The sequence below is a fragment of the Perognathus longimembris genome, chromosome 21, assembly GCF_023159225.1.
Source record: "Perognathus longimembris pacificus isolate PPM17 chromosome 21, ASM2315922v1, whole genome shotgun sequence".
Taxonomy (NCBI): Eukaryota; Metazoa; Chordata; class Mammalia; order Rodentia; family Heteromyidae; genus Perognathus; species Perognathus longimembris.
The window spans coordinates 758,118-781,651 of record NC_063181.1 but is presented as its reverse complement, the minus strand read 5'-3'; the positions used below and the strand labels follow the sequence as shown (position 1 = coordinate 781,651).

General features: G+C 54.4%; 1 protein-coding gene and 1 long non-coding RNA gene across 2 annotated transcripts; both read right to left on the bottom strand.

Annotated features, from left to right (window-relative positions):
• Positions 1–1,943: 1,943 nt before the first annotated feature.
• Positions 1,944–22,276, bottom strand: LOC125339527. Its single transcript, XR_007208553.1, has 4 exons — positions 22,265–22,276; positions 21,995–22,000; positions 17,258–17,265; positions 1,944–2,673 (listed from the first exon to the last, which is right to left on the bottom strand). It is a non-coding gene; the product is annotated as an uncharacterized LOC125339527 (long non-coding RNA).
• Positions 3,347–12,831, bottom strand: Cln8 (CLN8 transmembrane ER and ERGIC protein). The gene is made up of 3 exons (XM_048330721.1): positions 12,626–12,831; positions 7,316–7,951; positions 3,347–4,762 (listed from the first exon to the last, which is right to left on the bottom strand). Exons 2-3 carry the CDS (start codon positions 7,856–7,858, stop codon positions 4,439–4,441), a joined length of 867 nt encoding a protein of 288 aa, XP_048186678.1. The 5' UTR covers positions 7,859–7,951; positions 12,626–12,831; the 3' UTR covers positions 3,347–4,438.
• Positions 22,277–23,534: the final 1,258 nt, after the last annotated feature.

Here is a 23,534-nt window from a genome sequence, read left to right as displayed (position 1 = left end):
GACATGCTGACACATCGCTGACCCCGTGGGGTTTGTGTCCCCTGCACGGACATGCTGACACATCGCTGACCCCATGGGGTTCATGTGTCCCCTGGATGGACATGCTGACACATCGCTGACCCATGGGGTTCACGTGTCCCCTATATGGACATGCTGACATGTCAGTGACCCCATGGGGTTTGCGTGTCCCCTGGATGGACATGCTGACACATCGCTGACCCTGTGGGGTTTGTGTCCCCTGAATGGCCATGCTGACATGTCACTGACATGTATCCTCTACATGCTGGCACATCACTGACCCCTTGGGGTTTGCGTGTCCCCTGGATGGACATGCTGACACGTCGCTGACCCCGTGGGGTTCAAGTGTCCCCTGCATGCTGACACGTCACTGACCCCGTGGGGTTCACATGTCCCCTGGATGGACATGCTGACACGTCACTGACCCCGTGAGGTTCACATGTCCCCTGGATGGACATGCTGACACATCGCTGACCCCATGGGGTTTGCGTGTCCCCTGCACGCTGACTTGTCGCTGACCCTGTGGGGTTTGCGTGTCCCCTGCACGCTGACACGTCACTGACTCTGTGGGGTTTGCGTGTCCCCTGCACACTGACACATCACTGACCCCATGGGGTTCGCGTGTCCCCTGCATGCTGACACGTCACTGACCCTGTGGGGTTTGATTGTCCCCTGCACGCTGACACGTCACTGACCCTGTGGGGTTCGCGTGTCCCCTGCACGCTGACTTGTCGCTGACCCTGTGGGGTTTGATTGTCCCCTGCACGCTGACTTGTCGCTGACCCTGTGGGGTTTGATTGTCCCCTGCATGCTGACACGTCACTGACTGTGGAGTTTGAGTGTCCCCTGCATGCTGACACATCGCTGACCCCGTGGGGTTCGCGTGTCCCCTGCACGCTGACACGTCACTGACTCTGTGGAGTTTGAGTGTCCCCTGCACGCTGACACGTCACTGGCCCCGTGGGGTTCACATGTCCCCTGGATGGACATGCTGACACATCACTGACCCCGTGGGGTTCGCGTGTCCCCTGCATGCTGACACGTCACTGACCCCGTGGGGTTCACATGTCCCCTGGATGGACATGCTGACACGTCACTGACCCCGTGGGGTTTGCGTGTCCCCTGCACGCTGACCTGTCGCTGACCTGTGGAATGCCTCTCATCAGAGGATGGTGCCCTCTAAGAAACCAGCTGGAGCTAGTTTAGGTCTTTCCCCCATCCCTCCTGCCATGAGGACACAGCAATGGCCATCTGGAAGGAGATACTGGACCATCCCAACACTGACCACCCTGCCTCCTTGCTCACGGGCCTCCAGGGCGGGGAGCAGCCAACCCTGCTCTGTATCAGGGACATCATTTCAGCTGTTGTCACCTCAGCACGGAGGGCCAGGACATAGAAACCCCTTCAATTTTGAATAAAACATGGGTACAGAGAAATCTTTCTCCACTGAAACAAATGCAGTGCTAAGGGACAGGACCTCCATGGAGACAGCCAGCCTGTGCCCCAGGGCAGAGCCACTGTCCACCTGGGATACCAGCCCATCAGCTGCAGGTTTAGGGCCTAATCCTATCCAGTCCCTCAACTCCAGTGACTCCAAACTCCCGACTTAAGTGAACTCAGTTGACATGTGCTCTAACTCCTTCCTTCTGTGGTGCTGGGTATCGAACCCTGGACCTCATGCACAGTAAGCAGGCAGGGTTCCCTGTTATGGCATGGGATGGAAGGTCCATTAAGAACGAGGAAGTAAAGCCTGAACTCGGGTCAAAGTCCTGGGGCAGCCCAGATGAAAACCAGCTGAATCTTGCTATCACTTTTAGAGACAGTGAGATCCAGAGTTTTGGTGTGCATTTCTTAGGCACAGGCACTCCCGGGGGTGAGGACGGAGGTGGCGCTGCTTCAAGCCACAGGAACTGACATCACCCAGGTTCTGTGAAGGGTGCTTACTTTATTAGATGCCTGCTCTGCTGAGACCACGGCCTCTGGCAGCCCACGGGAAGGGCACTGCAGGGCTCCGGAGGAGCCAGCCATGTTAGCAGGGACACGGTTTAAATAGTTTCTAAAATGAGATAATTGAATACTATGTGCCACCATCTAAAAACATTCAATAAAGTTAAAGCATGATCATCAAAATAGCTCTTCAGGAAGCTCCATGGTACATCATAAGCAGTCACACATGATTTTCAGGGGCAATAGTTTTCAGTGCTTTCTCAAAGGTACTCTTGATGAAAATAAACCTTGAGCCATGTACCAGTGGTTCATGCCTGTGATTCTGGCCACTTGAGAGGCTGAGATCAGGAGGATGGAAGTTTCAGGCTAACCAGCCCAGGCAGGAAAGTCCAGGAGTCACCACCTCCACGGAGAGAAGCTGGAGGCAGTGCAGCGCACAGGTGCATCCCAGCAACGACAGAAGGACCACAGCAGGTGGGTCACAGCTCAGGGGCCAGCCAGAACCAGAGGTGAGACCCTGTCTCAAAAATAATCCCTGAAAAGCAGGACTGGAGGCGTGGCTCAAGTGGTAAAGTGCCAGCCCAGCAAGTGCAAGGCCCTGAGTTCAAATTCCCATTATAAAAAAAAAACTTTGAATTTTAACTAAACACTTGTGGCAAATGAAAATTCTGTGTCTGTCAATATGACCGCTACATTGGTGTATAGATCCTGGGATAGGACGTGCCGGGGGACCTAACCACAGGCAGTCACTGCACGGGGCTACTGAGGGTCTGTTCTGGAGCCACAGGGCCATGTTGAGCATCTCTAGGTCCAAGGTGACACCACAGCTCACAAGGACAAAGTCTGCAAAATCTAGAAGACAGGGCTGGGGATATAGCCTAGCGGCAAGAGTGCCTGCCTCGGATACACGAGGCCCTAGGTTCGATTCCCCAGCACCACATATACAGAAAACAGCCAGAAGCGGCGCTGTGGCTCAAGTGGCAGAGTGCTAGCCTTGAGCGGGAAGAAGCCAGGGACAGTGCTCAGGCCCTGAGTCCAAGGCCCAGGACTGGCCAAAAAAAAAAAAAAAAATCTAGAAGACACCAGCCAAAGATGGGGTCCAGTCTGAGAACCTATGGGTAAGTCATTCAATTAAAATGGTTCTTTTTTGTTGTTGTTGTTTTGTTTTTTTGTCTTTTTTTGTGCCAGTCCTGGGCCTTGGACTCAGGGCCTGAGATCTGTCCCTGGCTTCTCTTTGCTCAAAGTTGGCACTCTGCCACTTGAGCTACAGCGCCTCTTCTGGCCGTTTTCTATATATGTGGTGCTGGGGAATTGAACCCAGGGCTTCATGTATATGAGTCAAGCATTCTTGCCACTAGGCCATATCGCCAGCCCTAAAATGGTTCTAAAATATGGACCATTAAGACTGATAAAATACTACCCATATTTTGTCAACTAAGCAATGTAATGTCAATAAAAACTTCTCATTTTAAAATAGATTTCTTGGAAATGGAACTGTCATTCAAGTGTTAAGAACACTAGGCTTGGGACAGAGCCCAGGCCCTGAGTCCAAGCCCTAGTACCAGCACACTCACAACAAAATAAAAACAGCATACAGCATATATGCTGTATCTATATTCTACAGAATAGATTCCTTCACTGGCGGGAAAAGCAGTACTAGTCTCCAGGCCCCCATGGGGTTGCTGAGCAGGGAGGTCTGCACCAAGGCCACACGACCTTCCATCTTGATGCCACTTGCCACCAGATGGCAGTGCTGCAACTGAATTTAGTATCTGTATGTACTAAGAAATTTTGAAGAGGGTTAAAAAAAATCTTTTTCTTTTTTTTTTTGGCCAGTTCTGAGGCATGAACTGAGTGACTTGCGCTCTGGTTGGCTGAGTTTTCCCCCGCCTGAGGCATGCCTCCAGTCCTGCTTTTTGATAGTTAATTAGTGACGGAGCATGCCAGCCTTTTCTGCCTGGGTTGTTTTTGAACCTCAATCCTCAAATCTCAGTAGCTGAGAGACTCGGATTACAGGCCAGAGCGACCAGCCACAAGCTCCTTAGGCTGATTCTTTATCAGTGAAAAGAACACGACTTCTGAGTAAGACACACACAGAGTGTAAGCGTGTGGACCCCACCACACCCACATGGGGACTTCACAAGGAAGTCCCTTCAAGTATTCAGATTTCCCTCCTCACCGCAGCCTGCATCCAGCACCCACTGGGTGCTGCATGCTAACCTGGCCAGCACAGCTCCTGTGGAAACACACCACAACAGTCAAGGAAACTGCATGGCAAAGATATGCTCCTAAAGTGAACCAAGGTCTTCATAATACTTTGAGGCTACTTCAGAATTAATACTAATGAGCAGAGTCAGAATCTCCCAGCGATTCTCAGTTACCACCTTGTGGGTAAGGAAAGTCATTACTTTCCCAGCTTCCCAGAGCCCTGTGCCTCCGTCCTCCGGCATGGAGGCTGGCCAGGGCCTGGGGGCTACAGCCTCTTTTTCCATAGCCCCTGACCACAGGTCCTTTCTGGAGGGCTGCTCTTGGCTTCTGTCTGTGCAAAGTTCCAGTCCACAGGGTTGAGAAGCTGCTGCGTCTTCTTGTGGGTCCAATAGGGATTAAGGATTAGTGTGAGCAAAGCCAGCCCAACAAGGAAGAGTGCAAAGTGTGGCAGGTATAGGCTGCTGACCAGACTGTCCCAGTGCCAAAAACACACCCACCACATGTGGTAGGTGAGGACCATACGGCAGTGGAACATGTGCACCATCAGCCACTGGTTGAGCTTCCAGAGCAGCGTCTCGGACCAGCCGGCCTAGGGACAAGACAAGTGCGGTCAGTGGGTGGACAGTGCACAGCCTTCCCACTCCAGAGCAGGCCTTGGGCCAGCGGGCCTAGGACAAGAGCCATCCCCACACTCAACTCCCAACTTGAAACTCACATCCCCGCAACACACGTTCTCGCCAGGGCTGTGGTCTCCCCAGCCCAGTGGTGAGAGAAGACCATCACTTCTGAATGGCCCAGAGCTGGTGAGTTGCCAGCAAGAGAGATGGTCCTGTCCTTGATGTCTGCTTCCTAAAGCAAAATTCAATCCTTTCCCCACCTTTTTATCCTGAATTTGCAAACAAGAGCTAACAGGCTCTACTGATCTAATACAAGACATAATGCAAGCCAAGCTGCCACAGTATATCCTCTCATAACTACCCCCTCAATATCTAACCCCTCCATACCCACACCCTCCCTACCCACTCGCTCCATACCTACACCCTCCATATCTACACCCTCTACACCTCCATCCTCCATATCTACACTCTCCATACCTATACCCTCCGTACATATATCCTCCATACCTACACCCTCCATACATCGACTCTCCATATCTCCACCCTCCATATCTCCACCCTCCACACCTCCATCCTCCATATCTACACCCTCCATACCTATACCCTCCGTACATATATCCTCCATACCTACACCCTCCATACATCGACTCTCCATATCTCCACCCTCCATATCTACACCCTCCACACCTATACCCTCCATAGCTCTACGCTCCATAACTACACCCTCCATACCTATACCATCCATACCTACACCAACCATACCTATACCCTCCGTAGCAACACCCTCTGTACCTACACCCTCCATACCTATACCCTCCATAGCTCCACCCTCCATACCTATACCCTCCATACCTACACCCTCCATACCTATACACTCCATATCTATACCCTCCGTACCTATACCCTAAATACCTACACCCTCATACCTACACCCTCCATACCTACACCCTCCATACCTACACACTCCATAACTACACCATCCATATCTATACCCTCCATACATACACCATCCATACCTATACCATCCATATATATACCTTCCATACCTCCACCCTCCGTACCTACACCCTCCATACCTATACCCTCCATACATACACCATCCATACCTATACCATCCATATATATACCTTCCATACCTCCACCCTCCGTACCTACACCCTCCATACCTATACCCTCCACACCCACACCCTCCACACCCACACCCTCCATACCTATACCCTCCATACCTACACCCTCCACACCTATACTCTCCATACCTCCACTCTCCATACCCACACCCTCTACACCCACACCCTCCATACCTATGCCCTCTTGCTACCATGTTCTATGTGTGAATAGAGCTGGGAAAGAAAAAAAAATAAAAAGTTTAACATAGCTGGGCACCAGTGACTCACACCTGTGATTCTAGCTACTCAGGAGGCTGAGACCTGAGGATCAAGGTTTGAAGCCAGCATGGGCAGGAAAGTACATGAAACTCTCATCTCCAGTTAACCGTAGTGGAGCTATGGCTCAAGTGGTAGTGCACTAGCCTTGAGAAAGGAAAAATAAAGTTCAGGGACAGCAGCCAGGCCCTGAGTTCAAGCTCCACGGCTGCTACCAAAAAACAACAACAACAACAAACATAACAAAGGAAATTCTGACATCAAAGTGAGTCATGATTGTATGTGGAGGACATTTATAAAACATTTCTAGCTGGACACTGGTGGCTCATGCCTATAATCCTAGCTACTCAGGATCTGAGGATCATGGTTCAAAGCCAGCCCAGGCAGAATAGTCTGTAAGACTCTCATCTCCAATTAACCACCAGAAAACCAGAGTGGTGCTATGGCCCAAGTGGTAGAGCCTCTAGCCTTGAGCTGAAGAGCTCAGGGACAGCACCCAGGCTGACCACCACCACCACCAACAACAACAAAATTCTAACACAAAAGCAAAGTTTAGACCAATCACGATGGTAGGTGCCAGCACTCCGGTCATCAGTAAGATGGCGGATGGGGAACTGTGTGCCTGGGGAGGGAAGGGAATGAGGTGAGTAGGGCATGCTCGCTCCCACCTTATCAAAACAAAAAACACTAGAAATGCATGGACTGAGGGGAGGGGTCACACTATCCACAAGGAAACACGCTTTACCTGACTTATGTAACTGTAACCTCTCTGTACATCACTTTTACAATAACAATAAAAATTTTAAAAGAAAAAAGAGCATGTATGTAAATGTCTTATTTCAAAACGTTCCCAAGTATATAGAAAGAGAGAGAAGACTGCATTTTCTAGGACACACGGCCATCTGCTAAGTCCTAAGATGCACCACATCCTCTCTCAGGCCATCTAAGAGACGCAGAACGCAGGACACTGGGCCCGGAGCCCTCCCCACCTGGACAAGGCCGTCAGCTGCTGCTGGTGGGCAGCAGGCTCCGAGGCACGCCAGCCCGGGGTAACAAACAGCACAGGGGACAGAACGAGGACCCTCCGTGTCCCTGGTCTGCACGCACACAATCGCCAGTACCAGTCTTCCCCGGGAAACTCACCTTTAGGAGCATCCAGGAAACGCAGGTGAAGGGGGTGCTCACCTCCAGGAGCAAGGTGGACATGGCCAGATAGTGGCCCGCTCGGAGATTGACCACTAAGCCAAGAAATCCAAGGAAAGCAAAGAGGTGATGGACAACCAGGAAGAGGTCGAAGGTGCGGAAGCACAGGCTGGACAGGTGAACGGCCACATTTTCGAAGAAGAAGAAGCCGGTGGCCGTGGTGATGTGGAGCCAACACCAGTTCTGTTGGGCCAGTGCTCTGTCAGCCTGAAGCACAGGGTCCCCCAGCAGAGCCCACAGGCCCGCGGCCGTGCTCTGCACGCCAAACACCGCACGCGTGGCTGCCAGGTCCCAAAAGACCTTCTCTCGGGCTGCCAGGGAGCGGTAGGTGGTGTTCAGAGAGGATGAGAGCTGGTGGCAGACCACAAAGACACCCAGGTAGAAGACAAAGCCCGCCACCACCAGTGTGGAGCGGATTTCCCAGGAGGCATAGTCCAGGTCAAAGATGCTCTCCGACATGGCCCTGTCACTCACAGGAGTCATCTTCCTGCACGGGTCACCAGGGCAGCCTGGGGCTGGCGCCACACCGCTGTGTCTGGTCCTAGCCAACGGTCTCCAGGTCTTCACACATCCATCCTAAGGAAGAAAGGAGAAGTCACCTTCCACGGCCTCACAGAAACAGACACCGCCGTTCCAGCAAGGCAGATACAGAGGGAATGTTTTCAGTTCTGTGACTTGCTCTCATGCACTTACAAAGACTTATCAGTGGAGCAAGGCAATACCTAGTGAAAGTATAGGAAACAAAAGGAGAGTAAAAGATTGAATGGAAGGTGGAGAGGCACCATCACAAACAGGAAGGGGGAGAGATACAAACGGGAATAGTCAGGGATTCTGAGAATTCTTTAACATGGAGTTGCACAGCCAGGCTGTAGCTTTTGTGGCTGTCAGCAGCTACACAATTCACAGAGGTCGTGAGGTAAAATGCATCTAAACATGCCCTGCAATATACTTCATAAAGCACCAGGCTTCTAGGGCCCAAGACAAAAGCACCACCTGGTACTCCAGCATGTGGCCAAACAACACACCTTGTCCACCCACACCTCGGTGCACTACTGCCCAGGCCTCTGGCACACCTGTCCACCCTCACCTCAGTGCACTATTGAACAGGCCTCTGGCACACACGTCCATCCCCACCTTGGCGCACCACTGGACAGGCCCCTGGCCTGCCCCGTCCACTTCCACATCCTCACTGGCTGGGCCTGACAACGCCTGGCCTGAAGCAGGCACTCCCAAAATACTGGCTGAACACAGATTCTAAACTGCACTCACTCAGGTGGTGTAATGGATCTGTTTGGGGCTGCTCTGTGAAAGCATGGAAACCAGATCTCAAGATCCCAAGACTGGAAGACACAGTCACGCATGGGGATCGAGTCACAGTGCTGGTACGCCCTGACTGAGGATGAGTGTGACTGGGGAATGTGTCATGCATGTATGAGCACATGACGATTGCGGCTTCCTTGTACGATAACGTATGCTAATAAAAATAAGGCAAGGAAGGAACCCAGGGGAGAGGGAGAGGAGCAGGCGAGCAGGCCAGTTCTCCCAGTCCCAGTGTGCAGAGTGCCCCGGCACGGCACGCGCTTCCTCGGGGATGGGCCGGGAGAGCAGGGCCCTGCCCGCCCTCTACAGTGCACACCAGCTGTCTACAAGAATCCATCCACAGCCTGCGAGGCCGCCGGACCACCGCATGCTCCAGCTCTCCCAAGCCTGCGACCAGGGTTCCTTCTGACACAGAAGTAATGTAATGAGAGAAAACAGGCACGGCCCTAACCTCCCGGATCCCATGGTGGTCACATGCTCAAGGGCAAGTCGGGGAAGTGACTTCCTCTCTTTCGAACACTTGTGCTGACTGGGGGAAGGAAAGACCACGTCTCTATTCACTCTGTTCTGGTGGCTCCAAGTGACTGCCCTGGTGTGTGCTCTTGGCACACATGGAAGTTGTCTCTGATGGCCAGTAGGCTGCTCCATCTACAACCCACCTTCGTGGTTCTCACCTCTGATGAGATCATGGTGAGGCTCCAGTTTCTGTGCCCGTCTCCAGATTCACTGAAAATCACTCTGTTCATACCAAGTTCAACACTGTGCCAAGGGACTGGCAGGAACACCTGGCCTTCCTACACCTTACCTCCGAACCCAGGTTCTAGGTACAGAGCCGCTTCAAAGCCAAGTGCAGGGCTGGGAGAGGAGAGTGATCTCAGTGTGAGAAACCAGGGGCCTCATGCACAAAAGCAGCAGATTGCTAGCATACAGACTTCTCCGGAAAGACACACTAAACTGTACACAGTCACCAGACCCAACTGCTGTTCCACTTTACCCAGATTGTATCAGCGCACCGTGGCCAAACAACTTGGCTTCTGTGAGGCCTGGCCTCCTCCAGGGCGGGCCCTGACTGAAGACCATGAGGAGCACAGTGCTGTTCAGGAAGGTTATAGTCCAGTGGGTGGGGAGGGCCTCCAGGGCACCAGAACCAGAGAATCAAGAGCAGCCCAAGGGCCAGATGCCTAGAATCCCAGCTCTGTGTAGGCATAGGAGATGCCATCTGAAAATTACTATAATAACAGCAACAAGAAAGCCTCGAGTTACAACCCCAGTCCTAAACAAAGGGGAAAAGCCCAGCTTAGTGGTTCTCACATTGGTTTCACTACGTAGGAGTTAGTAAGTTTTCTTCTTAAGCATATTGGGCCTTGGTGTCTCTCTCATTGCAGGGGTAAGAAATACAGATCAGCACCTACCATGTCCCAGGATGCTCAACTGGTTTGCTGAACGTTTACAAAAAAGAATGGTCCAGGTCTTTAGTCCTTCTGGCACTTTTCAGAGATAGGCTCAACCAACAGGGACCATGGCAGATAGCTTAGTCAGACACTGACACAGAGGCGAGGGAGCCAGAGAGGAGGCCTGGCACACCCGTGGGCAATCCAGGCACAGAAGCAACAGATGAGAAACCCAGGACTTGTACTCCGGCAGTAGCAGAGCGGAACTAGCCTACGCATCCTTTACCTGGGGACGCGGGAATGAGAGAAATTCAACTTCCTGAGGCTCGAGGGTAGCTGGCCATCTAGACTCAGATGGAAGGTGCTGGAAGCCAACTGGCCATCCTTCCCAAAGCCCCACAAAGCCCTGTGGGCCTCTCTGCAGTGTCACTGCAGGAAAGCCATGGCTCTCCCTGAGTCAGCTGGTGGGCGCCCGCGGAGGTGTGGCTGAGTGACGAGGTGAGCTCCAGCTCATCCTCTGCATCCATTTCTACCCCTTACCTGTTCCCCTGCTGCATGTGGTATCACATAAAACCCAGCCTGGCCACACACACACACACACACACACACACACACACACACACACACAGCCACTGGACACGCCAGCCGCTCATCTCTGCCCGGCCAGGGCCCACCACAACTACAGGTCTTCATTTGCTCTGAGAAAAATGCTCTCCAGATCCACCTTACTCTTTCTCCTGGACCAAGCAGTCGTTTCAGTGTTCTGCTGCACTGAGGTAGGCCTTGTAAAAGATGGGACGGAAACAAACTAACAAGAATCGTCAGTCCTGCTGCAGCGTGGTCATGCCACCTGACCAGGAGTTGCTCACTGGGGGTATCAGCCTTTCTGTGGTTAGATCATCTACCCCAAACCCGCAATAAAGTCAAACATACTGGCTGCATGCTTTCCGTTTCATCAACCCTGATGGCTGTTTCAGAAAGGCCTAGGATTGCATGATTTCCCAGGAGAAACCAGTCTATTTACCAGTAATGGGGCCCAGACACCCTGCAACTTGCAAAGTCAGAGGTTAACCTACAGGAGGCTGATAAAGTTCCACATTTCCTTCCCACACACTCAGACACTCCACTCTGTGTCTAACACATAATCTTACTCACCATTCCTTCTATTCACTCACAACAGAAACCCTACATTTGTGTTTTCTCTCATGAACTGGCATTCACATTTTGCTGGGTTTTTCATTGGTAAGTTAAATGTAATGCTAGAGGGCTGCTGGCATGGGAGTTATACCTCTAACATTTTGAGAATTATGCATGGACAGCTGGTCAAAATATTTTTTTCCAGAGTAAAAACACATGTTCAATGAACAAAAACATGAAAATAGAGCAGTAAAACCTTGCTACCCAACCAGCTCTAAGCACCATCACTGGTTTTTAGTGCCTGCTGAGTAAATCATTTTCTTCATACAAATCTTTCCTTTCTGTTGTAAGAAGGGAACTAAGTCTACCAGAGGCCAGCTCCTTTCCTTTGCAACAAGCTGTTGCACTTCTCTGTCCTCCTCCTCCACAGGAACCTGTGATTCTAGCTCTTTCCAGGGACAATGGATGTCCAGGGAGCTTGTCCCTGGCTGGGGCCTGAAACAGGAGAGCCAGTCTACCGGGTAGCTTCCCCAATCCCAGGGCCTGGAAGCCAGAGGGCAGGGGGTCCAGTGTTCTTCCCTTCACCACTGCCTGGGCATTCATTCCCCAGATCTTCCCGGGAAGCTTAAGATGAAAACAACAGGGATGGAGGGGAGACAATGAGCAACAGACACAGATTTCAGCTTTCACACCCCTGGCAGATTCCAACAGGTGCTTCTTATCTGCTACTGGGAAGCGGGTTAAAGCTGAGTCTACATGCAAGTCTAACCCACCCGAGGACTCGGCCGGTCCTGACCCCTGATACTGACCTGGTCCCGTACCGGCCCCCTCCTGGTCTGCCTGGGCTCATTACCCCGCCCCGTCCTAGCACCTGACCCGGCCCAGTACCAGGCCCCGCGACCTAGCACCTGATGATACAGACCCGGCCCCGGCCCGGCACCTGATGACCCTGACCCGGCCCCGAACCCGGCCCCGGCCCGGCACCTGATGACACTGACCCGGCCCAGAACCCGGCCCAGTCCTAGCACCTGATGACCCTGACCCGGCCCCGGCCCGGCACCTGATGATACAGACCCGGCCCAGAACCCGGCCCAGTCCTAGCACCTGATGACCCTGACCCGGCCCCGAACCCGGCCCCGGCCCGGCACCTGATGACACTGACCCGGCCCCGAACCCGGCCCCGGCCCGGCACCTGATGACACTGACCCGGCCCCGAACCCGGCCCCGGCCCGGCACCTGATGACCCTGACCCGGCCCAGTACCAGGCCCCGCGACCTAGCACCTGATGATACAGACCCGGCCCCGGCCCGGCACCTGATGACCCTGACCCGGCCCCGAACCCGGCCCCGGCCCGGCACCTGATGACCCTGACCCGGCCCCGCACCCGGCCCCGTCCCGGCACCTGGTCTGACCGGGCCCCGCACCGTGGCCTCCCAGCGGGCTGGGACAGCAGCTCTGCCGGCCTCCGGCTCGACCCCGGCGGGCCCGGGCCAAGTCGCGGTCAGTGGCGGACGCCGTCGGTGCGAGGACCCGTCCGCCCGCTCCACGCAGCCGGGACGGCAGGACGCGGCCCGGGCTCGCGCGTCCGCCGGGGCCGGGCGCCGAGGACAGCGGGGCCCCGCCCTCCCGGCCCCGCCCTCCCCTCGCAGGGCGCAGGCGTCCCCTACGGCCGGGTCGCGCGCCGGGCCGCGCGTGCGCACCGCCCACCCCGCGCGGGCGCGACCAAGTCGGGAGGCGCGGGGGGGGGGGGGGGGGGGACGCCGGGCTGCACCATCCGCGCCGGCCCGGGCCTGCGCCCCTCGCGGCCCGCGGAGCCGGCCGGGAGCCTCGCCCCCACCTCCAGACGCGCCGCGCGGTCGCCGCGGTAGTTCCTCGTCTCAACTGGGCGTCGGGGGGTTCGGTCTGGGGGTCTGTTTCCTGCCTCCCGCGGACAGGCAGCGCCGGGGGCACGCGGGGCGCGGGGGCGGGAGCTGGGAGGACCGGGCCGGGCCGGGAGGAAAGCGTCGGTCTCGAGCCCCGGCCGGGGCCTGTCCCCCCACGTCGAGCATACCCGGGCCGGGCGCTCCGCCGGGCGGGCTCGGCCGGGGCAGCTCAGCCGGCCGTCCCCGCGGGAGCCCAGCCTGGGGCCTCCGGCGGGCTTGCGGCTGACAGTGACCGGGAGGGCGGGAGACTCGGCCCCGACGGCGGCCTCCTTCCCGCCCCTGCGGTCCTCAGGCCCCAGCCGGCTCGTCACCACCGGGCCAGCCCCCTCCCCTCCGGCTCCCGGGAGCCGGGCGCCGCTCCCCGGCGGGCGGGACTGCGCGTGCGCACGGCCTCCCGGGGCCCTGAAGGCCTCCGAGCGGCCCTGCGCGGTTCGGGTCTGGGTGGCGCGGGGGTTTGAACTCAGAGCCCTGAGGTGGCCGGGGCCACAGGCCCAGCCCAGGTTTTCGGTGGCTCGGGGGGTCTGCGCGCCCGGACTGGGGTCCCCCTGCCCGGGCTTCCTGAAGCTGGGGCCCCGGCGGTGGGCGCCGCCCAGGCTGTCAGGCAGCTTCCATCTCAGTGCTGCACGCGGGCATGCGGACCCTTCCAGGACCGTGCATCTCAACACTGGTGATACCGAACCCGTTCCGGAGGCGAAGGGCACAAAGCAGAGAGCAACAGAGGCATCCTGTCCGCTCTGAAACGTCCTGCCTCCATACCTGTCCTCTGACTCCTGGGAAGATAGAAGCCCGACAGGCAGTCCCCAGTCATGGCCCAAATGTGCAGTCACCTTGAACTCCAGGAACAGTCAGCCTCATAGACACACCACCCTCCAATCTGGGATAATTCAGCTTATCACTGGGCCCTCAGGCAATAAGGACTTCTTTGGGCCACTGTAAAACCAGTGCTGGAATAAGGGTCAGACCACACTCGACAATGTACCCCCTCCACCTCAGTTCTTCCCATTATAACACCTGCAACTTATGTCAGTATCCTGGAGCTGGACTAAAATGCTCAATCCCCCCACCCCTCCTTTCCTTCTTGACTCTTCCCCTCTCTTCTGCTCCACTTTCTTGTATTTTCCTTTCTTAACTTGTGCCGGTACTGGCACTTGCACTGGATTTGCTTGTTTAAGGCTTGATCTGCTTAAGGCTGAAACTGTACCCCTGGAACCATCCCCACCCCCCAGCCCTGCTATTTGCTGGTTGGAAGTGGAGTCTGCAGACTTTTCTGCCCAGGCTGGCTTCCAACCTGAGCCACACCTGTAAGAGGCAGAGGACAGGAAAGCTGAGTGGCCTGAAGCTAATGGCTGATCCGCAGATAGGCTTCAATCCAGGTTGGCCAGTGGGTTGCAAACCCTGACAAGAACAAAGCAAAGTGAGAGGTCCAGAGGCAGCTTTGTGTTTCTGCCTCCAGGCAAGTCCTGCTGGGAGGAGACTGTCCCTCCTGGGGGACACCTGTCCTTAACTCCTGGGGAAGGTGGGACGCTGCAGCAGCCGACGAGGCCCCCCAGCTCCAGGTCAGCCTGCAGCAGGGACCTCAGCCGGGAGCATCAGCATTCCAGAGTGAGAAGACCTCAGCCAGGAAGAGGAAACGCCTGCATCTGCTGCGTCAGGGGCAGCGCTGGGCCTGACAGGCCTCAGGCTGTCCCACAGGCACAAGTTAGAAGGATGACAGCTGGGACTCAGTGACCTAGAAATTTTTGAGCTCCCTCTTTTTTTTTTCTTTCTCCTTTTTTGGTGCTAGGAACCAAACCCAGGGCTTATGCTAGACAATCAGTCAGCCACTGAGCCACACCCTTGGCCTTACACAAAGTAATGTATACATTTATTGTTTTGAGATGGGTTCTTGGTGTTACCCAGGCTGGCCTAAAACTTGTGGGTTCAAGTAACCCTCCTTCCGCAGTTTCCCAAATGCCTGAGACCACAGGCATGTGCCCTCATTCCCAGAGTGAAATGACTTCAAGAAATTCCTAGTCCATTTCCACAGTTATAGGTAGCTGCCTGGATTCACTTTTCAAACTGGTTACCCCTATTTTAGGAAGAAAATTTTAGGTTCATAGATAGCTCTTTCTCTTTGGTGATGAAATAGGGATACTGGGTCTAAGTAACAGTTTCTTTTCCTCGCTACCATACTGACCACTAGCTTTTCACCCTGTTCTGAAAGGCCTTGAGGTGAGAGAGGCCACTCTTGGAATTGCAGATGTGTCATGCTGTTGAACACCAGGAAGGTTTGCTCCAGAGAATATGTGGATGTGTCATGTTCTTCAGCCCCAGGAAGGCGTGCTCGCCCAGATTGTTGCCCTAGATGGTTTGCTTTGCTTATGTATAACATTTTTTGTTGGCCTTTACTACCCACCTCAGTCATGTGTGTTTTTGCCTTTATAAGCTTTGTGCTCACAGCATTCTGGGCTGCAAGTCTTTGGGACAGGAGTCCACCTGCAGCCCCTGGCTTTCTAATAAAGACTCCCAAATCCACCTCTCAAAAGGTGGCTTCTTTGTAACTCCTGAGCAAATTCCATATAAGAGTGACATGAACCAAATAAGCACATAGCAGAAATTTAATGGAACTTAGTGTTTAAATGTGTCAAGTAAAATGTTGTGAAGCCCACAAACCCACCAAATAGCACACTGAGTTACCTAAGAGCTGGCTTTCCTCGCAGGCACTGCATTCCCTTTAGATTTGGACACCCGGGTATCTAACTTTGGAGCACCCCAGGAGAAGGCACCTGCGGGGCTGAGGACTCAGTGACATTCCAGTCCTCCAGCCTGTCAGGCAGGGAAGGGATGAGGCTCCCCCTCTGTACCCTTGACGCTGGGAACCAGGTCACTACACATCTCATTCATCCTAATAATGACTGAGTAGGACCCAGATCACAGGATAGGCTTGACTCACCCAACCGGAAATGGGCATCACTGGTGTCTGCCAGGGGCATGAGAGGCCGCGCCAAGCCCGGTTGTCAGACCTGTTCTTGTGTAAGCTGGATGAGGTAAGGAGGGAGTCAGGTCATGCCGTCCAGGTGCCTCGTCCAGCGGAAGGCCCTGACCCTCGCCACAAGCTTGCCACAGCCCCCTAGGCCAGCCCTTTCTATCGCTCTGCTTTTGTTCTGTCCAAGGACATTTGGCTTCCAGCCTTTCACTGGCTTTATAAGCAACTTGAGAATCCCAGGAACCTTCTTTTTTTTTTTTTTTTCCTGTTCCAGGGCTTTGTTGCTCAAGGCTAGTGCTCCACCCTTGAGCCACAGCTCCATTTCTGGCTTTTTTGTAGTTAGTTAGTGGTAAGAGTCTCACAGGCTTTCCTGTCCTGCCAGCTTTGATCCCTGTGCAGCAAGCCCCACCCCTCTGCTCCCATTGGTTGAGCTCAGGTTCACAATCTGCCCGATTGGCTAGTTTGAATAGGATTAAAATGTACTTATTTACATAAAGTCACTTTTAAATAAGATTGACAGTACACAGGCAATCTCAAAATATACACACACCCTTTTCTCTTTCTAGAACAGTCTGGGGTGTGTCTTAATTCCATTTTGACAAGAAACCAGTTTAAGACAAAACTTCACATTCTGAAAACCCTTCCTTATCCCAAAGTAGCCCTCTTTTCCTTAACAAGAGTCAAGCCACCAGGTGAAAGCAGGAACCTTTAAACAGCACACCTTGATAGAAAAGCTTTTCTCTCCGAGTTAAGATACCAGCAGACAACAATGAGCAAATGCATAAGCTCTTCTAGCTGATACTGTAAGTCCCATCAACATTACCTTGGGTGTGCGCTCTGGAGGAGTTCGGGTGAGTGAGTAGGCGTGGAGATCACAAGGTCTTCACTAAGGAAACCATTTTGGTTTAAAGCTCTGTGTTTATGGATATCTGTGCACTCCTGAGTGTGGTTTTCATGTGTTATTCTGCTTTCACATCCTGGAGCCTGGCTGCCCCTTCCAGACTAGCAGACTTGTGGAGATAGCTAGGACTCAGGACCAAGCCAGGGCCACAGGCCTACCTTGTTTATCTGGCTCTTCCACCTGGGAGGCACCCCTTCCTTCTCCCTCCAGGAGCTACTGAACCTCTGCCAAATGGCCAATCCAGACCTAGCCAGCTGGTCCCTGCCCACTTCTTTCTGCAGAAACTGTGTGAAAGAGACTGGGAATGTGGCTTGGTGGTAGAGTGCTTGCCCAGCATGCATGAAGCCCTGGGTTCAATGCCTCAGTACCACATACACAGTAAAAATCAGAGGTGGTGCTGTGGCTCAAGTGGTAGAGTGCTAGCCTTGAGCAAAAGCAGCTCAGTGACATTGCCCAGGCCCTGCGTTCAAGCCCCAGGACTGGCAAGAAAAACAAACAGGAACCAGGTGGAAGCTGTTTGCTCCCCGCTGGCCTGGGCGCTTCCTGAACGGTGTGGTGTGGTGTGGTGCAGTGTGCTGTGCTGTGTGGTTCTGGGTAGGTGTGGCATTGTATTGTGTGGTGTGGTGCCCTATGCCATGGTGTACTAGATCAGTGTGGTGTCCTTTTCCCAGGTGATCCTGTCTCCAGATTCAGGTGAAAGCCTTGTGAAGTTCCCCTTTAAACGTAGGGACTCTTCACTCAGGGTTCTAAATGCTGGCCCACCTGCACTGAGGGTCTGCAGAGAGACCAGGGGCAGACCCCGGGGAAGGGTTCGAGTTTAAGTAAGAAGAGGCGGGAGGATGTGTGACCATGGCGGTCCACGATGTGGCCGCAGAGAAACTGGCATGGAGAAAGCTTGGCTTTCCCCGGCAGATCTAACACTTGACTGCAGTTGCAGAATAAGAATTTCTAGACCAGTCACTTTGGTAAGAAAATGTGAGTAAGCAAGCAAGCAGACCCAAAGCAGACAAATACACAAGCAATAAAGCAGAGGCACCCTCTAACCGAGTATGGGTGCTCTGCTCCTTGCACCCGGGGCATTTGTGTGGTAAAGGAGGGGTCTGGCTTCAACGTTATACAAAGATAGGGGTTTTATCTTTGCTCTAGTCACTCCTGGTGTTACGCTTTCTGAGTTTCTGGATGTTTTGGGCATTTATTCCAGGTAAAAAGCATCCGGTCATAAAACCGATACTCATCCTTGAGATAAGGAAAGAATCTTGTTGTCTACATCTGGAGTAGGAGGTTGCTTACGTTTGGGGGCAGCATTTCTCTTAGAAAAAGTGTGCATTCTTGGGGTGAGAAATGCATCTCTCAAGGAACGCCTCCTGTAGCTTATGATTCTGAGCAGCAGGTTTCCGAGCTGCCTTCACCAGGCCTCACTTCCCTCAACTTATCCTGCTTCAGTCAGGGAGCAGTGACCTCTTCCTTCACTGTAGTTCGCTCTACGCCTGCACAAAAGAAGTGGTCCGCTGGAGCTCACACTTCACACCTCCAGGCCTTAAAAAAATGCATGAAAAGTAAAACAAAGGCAAAAAAAAAAAAAAACCCACCCCAAACCCTCTAAAAACCGAACTTCCCTGCCACTGTCAACAAAAACCTTTGTATTTACAAGGTGCCGTGGACGACGTTGTATGCCATGGAATGTCAGGAATGACACTTTGGTTATTTTAAAAAAGTGCCTAGACTCATCGCTGTGACATTTTGTGTGCCTCATCGTCTAAATTGGATAATGAGCCTTTGCTGGGGGGAGTGGAAGGACTCGCGCGAAGCCTGTGGTAGAGACACGCAGAGTCCTGCACAAGGAGCCTGGGTCCCTGGCTGGCCCTGCTTCCTGCACAGTCCTGCAGCAGGCGACACTGGGGGGAGTGGAAGGACTCGCGGGAAGCCTGTGGTAGAGACACACAGTGTCCTGCACAAGGAGCCTGGGTCCCTGGCTGGCCCTGCTCCCTGCACAGTCCTGCAGCAGGCGACACTGGGGGGAGTGGAAGGACTCGCGGGAAGCCTGTGGTAGAGACACTGCAGAGTGTCCTGCACAAGGAGCCTGGGTCCCTGGCTGGCCCTGCTCCCTGCACAGTCCTGCAGCTGGCGACACTGGGGGGAGTGGAAGGACTCGCGGGAAGCCTGTGGTAGAGACACCGCAGAGTGTCCTGCACAAGGAGCCTGGGTCCCTGGCTGGCCCTGCTCCCTGCACAGTCCTGCAGCTGGCGACATTGGGGGGAGTGGAAGGACTCGCGGGAAGCCTGTGGTAGAGACACGCAGTGTCCTGCACAAGGAGCCTGGGTCCCTGGCTGGCCCTGCTCCCTGCACAGTCCTGCAGCAGGCAACACTGGGAAGCAGCCTCTGCCCGGCAGCAGCAACCTGGTGGGGTTTCCACGCGAAGATGGTGGCTGTCCCACCCTCACTTCTGCCTGTCAGAGGACACAGGGGCTGGGAGGCCCCGGTGGGCAGGCGCTGCCCAGCTCCTAGACAAACCACGGGTGCAGTGAATCTGCACGGAGAGGCTGGAAGGGAGCCCTTGCTGAGGAGACACACGCCCTCCTGTGGCTCGCAGCAGGCAGGAGGAGCAGCAGCAGCACAGTGCACGGGAGAACTGTGTTCACTGCCCCTGCGTCCCCCGCAGGAGCAGCGCTAGACCAAGGGCGGGCGGTGGGGGGGATGGGAAGGAAGACAGCATCCCACTTCCCTGTGGAGAGGAGAGGGGGCCACGAGTGAGGAGAGGTGACAGCCAGTGGCCAGAAGAGGTGAGGGCCACAAGAGGGGGGGCGGGCGAGGACCACAAATGAGAGGAAGCGAGAGCCATGAGAGAGAGAGAGAGAGAGAGAGAGTGAGGGCCGTGAGAAAGAGGAAGGGAAGCCACGAGGGAGAGGAGGTGAACCCAGATTCAGCTCGACCACGTTGACCACGGGAGCGGGTAGTCCATACAGGCTGCTGTGAGAAGAACTTGGATGGAGCGGACGGTCGCCTCCGATGCTGCTCACGGCTCCGGAGGCTGGCGAGCCTCCCTCCTCGGTCCTGCCGGGGGCAGAGGACCGGGCGCTCTAGGCCTCCGTACAGGACCATAGCCCACGACGAAGCTGTCTTCTCCTGACCCCATCGCCTCCTGGGGGCCTCGCCTGTAGACAGCGTCGCCTTGGGGTGAGGATTTCCACTTAGGTGTAGGGGACACAGGCATTCAGACTTGGCACGAATTGGGGGGCGGGGCACACATTCAGACCTGGCATGAATTCAGCACTAACACCTCAGCCGCACTTGGCTCTCATGGGGACACACATGCCTGGGAGGTGAGGGGCTGCCCTCTGCTGCCCCTCCCCCCGCAGCGGCAGCCCTGAGCTCGGAAGCCTGGGCGTGGGGGGGGGGAGGGGAGTGTGCGTGAGGTGAGGGTGAGGGTTCGAGGGAGTGTGAAGCCAGGCCCTGCCCTCCCCACCCCGATGCACCGTGGCCTGGGGGAGCCCCCGGCACACTGGGGATGTCAGTGTCTCCCTTCCTCTTGCAGTGGTTGGGTGTGATCCCAGTGTCTTCACATTTCTTCCCCGTAGTGAGGTCCCAGGTAGGGAAACACTACAGTGTCAGAGGGGGGACTTCCAGCAGGAGGCCAGGATTAGACACGGCTGTCAGCCAGGGGCCCTGTGCTCGAACACTGACTGGTTTATAAGGAGAAGAAGGACCGGCAGACACAGGCAGGAGGCAGGCGCACAGGCAGAAAGTCAAGCTGAAATAAACGTTGCTTTGAAGCTTACCGACTGTGGTGTTAGGCTGTTGGCCATAGGAAACCACCTGTGCAGCTTGTGTGTGTAATACTGGGCCTTGAAGTCAAGGCCTTGTCCTTTTGCTTAGTTCTTTTCACTCAAAGCTGGCACTCTACCACTTGAGCCACACACCCATTTCTGGCTTTTTGCAGGTGGGTTGGGGGTAAGGATCTCCAGCTTTACTTCCCAGGCTGGCTTTGAACTGAAACTCTCAGATCGCAGCCTCCTGAGTAGCTGGGATTACAGGTGTGAGCCCAGCTTTCTTTATAACAGAGCTGATCTAAGTCAACAGGGGGGTGGCTAGAATTCGGGGAACAGTGCTAGCATGGCTGTCCTTGGTTGTTAAGTATCCCCAGTTCATAAAGAGCCCTTTCCCCAGAGCCCACCTCCCGCCACCCAGGGCTCGGAGCCCTGCTGCCTGTCACTGCTAAGTGTATTATGTGCGCTTGCTGTTCTTCGTCTTCTTGTTTTTACAGAAGATTGGATACTCAGTCTTTGTGTGTTTTATATTAAAAGGGTAGAAGGAAGGTTAATGTGGAAGTAATTAAGTTCTTAACTGAAGTGCATAATTAAAAATAATTGAGAAGAAGAATAGATAAGGCCTGTGAGGGTTTCCTGTCTTCCTGCCTAATGCTGAAATGTTACTTGTAAATTTGACACGTTACCGTGAAAGTTCTTATAAATTAAATCCTGTGTGCAGAGGCCTAGCGCTGACTCCTATGGACCTGGGACAGGAGCCACCTGGAAGCTGTGCTATCGAGCACATTGGAAGAAAGATATACAGCCTACCCCATCCTCCTTGTTACTATCTTCAAATAGTTGCACAAAAGGTTTTGACTTAACGTGCTATACAACGTGTCTTAGTTAAACGTTGAGGAACATGGTTGTTGGACTCTTAGTGCTTTCTTTCCTTTCTTGCACTTTTGCCTTGGCAGCCTTATTTTCTTGGTATTTCTCTCCATTTGTGTAGGAAAGATGCCACGCTCAGGATAAAAGCAAACTGGGAAGAGAGTGAGAATGTCTGGAGTCCGCTTGGACCCTGCATTCAATCGGTTAGAAGGTTTGATGCAAGGGCACACAGCAATCTAATTTTTGTTGTTGTTTGGTACCAGTCCTGGATCTTGAACACAGAACCCGGGCGCTGTCCCTGAGTATTTTGCTCAAGGCTGGCACTCTACCACTTGAGCCGCACCTCCACTCCCAGCTTTTTATTAGGTAGTTTGTTGGAGATAAGCATTTTCCTGTCTCGGCTGGATTCTAACTGTGACCCTCATCCCTCTGCCTCCCGAGTAGCTAGGATTGCAGGTGCGAGCCCTGGGGACTCAGCAAGAGCAGTCTCTTTATCCTACCTCCCTGGCAATGCCGATGACATGGCAGGAAGTGCGCCCCCTGGCTACGCCGCCGAACTCTCGTCCTGGAGGCTGTTTCTGCAGGCTTCACTCAGTCCCGGGCCTCTGACAGCGGTGACAGTTGAGAAGACAAAGGGAAAATTCCCTCAGGAGCTCTCTGGTGAGCAGGCGGCACCCACTGGGAGACTGCTCAGGGCTTGGGGACTGGGGAAGCCAGCGGACGCACAGGCGCCCAGTGCTGTCACCCCCGTCGGTGTCGGCAGTCTCAGGATTCAGGCAGAGCAGATGTTGATCTTGGCTTTGGTTTGTAGGAAGGGTTTGTACATCTTTTGTTTCTTGGAATCAACCCCAGTGCTTGGCACATGCTGAGCGCATGCTCTAGAGCCGAGCTACATCTCCAGCCTGAGGAGCAGAGGGGAACCTCTGGCCCACTGCCATGAAGGCCCATGAGATTGCTGGGGACACGACAAGGCAGGCACGTTCGCGGACTGCGTGCATCTTGTTGGCACCCTGTGGCCATGAGCCCATATCGAGAATTTCACAGGGTCCCCAGTGATGTTACAAATCTCCACATAGCTCCTGGAAGAAAACAAGTTCCCCACCTCTAGGGCCTAAAGGGAGAATAAAAAATATTATTTTAATATGAAGTATCCAAGACTAAAGATCTAAACACCTGCATCCATCAAAATACACTAAAGTGAAAGAAAAAGAAAAACAGGTGACCACAGCCTACACACTTGGCCCTGGCCTTGCTTCTGTCCCAGAACACACCTTGCAGAAGTGGCGGTCAGTAAGCTGGGCAGGCAAGGGGGGAGAATGTCGCCCAGCAAGCTGAAGTCTTCCCCCAGCCTCTCCAGGTTGCCATCTCCTCCCGGCGCCCAAAGCCAGCACCAAGGACCAAGCTGTTCCCTCGCCTGCACCCACACACCCACCTTCAGAGGGGAGCAGAAGACTGGAGAAGTTTGTCTGCCCACCCTGAAGCTGCTCCCCCTAACTCACGAAGCGCTCACAGCCTGCCAGGTTGGTGCCCAGGAGATCACACGTTGGGGAAGATGTTTATTGTCCTTGCAGCCCCTGGTCGAGGTCAGTGTTGAGGGCCACAGGGCACCTAGGGGCACAGCACTCGGTGCAGTCCATCTCTAGGTCCGGTCCACTGGGCGGTATACATGGTGTCCGCTCCCCATAGGGCCCTGGGCTTCTCCTCGGGAAGCATGCATGCTGCACACAGCCCTCGTGCCGTGCCTGCTTTCTGTGCTCCCCATCACCTAGTGGAAGGTCCAGGACCAGCTCCTGGGAGCACTTGTCCTGTCTGCACGAGGGGCTGCCCAGTGCTGGCCCGTGGTCGCTGCGGCAGTGTGCTGTGGCCCCAGGCACACTGCCCTGTGGTTC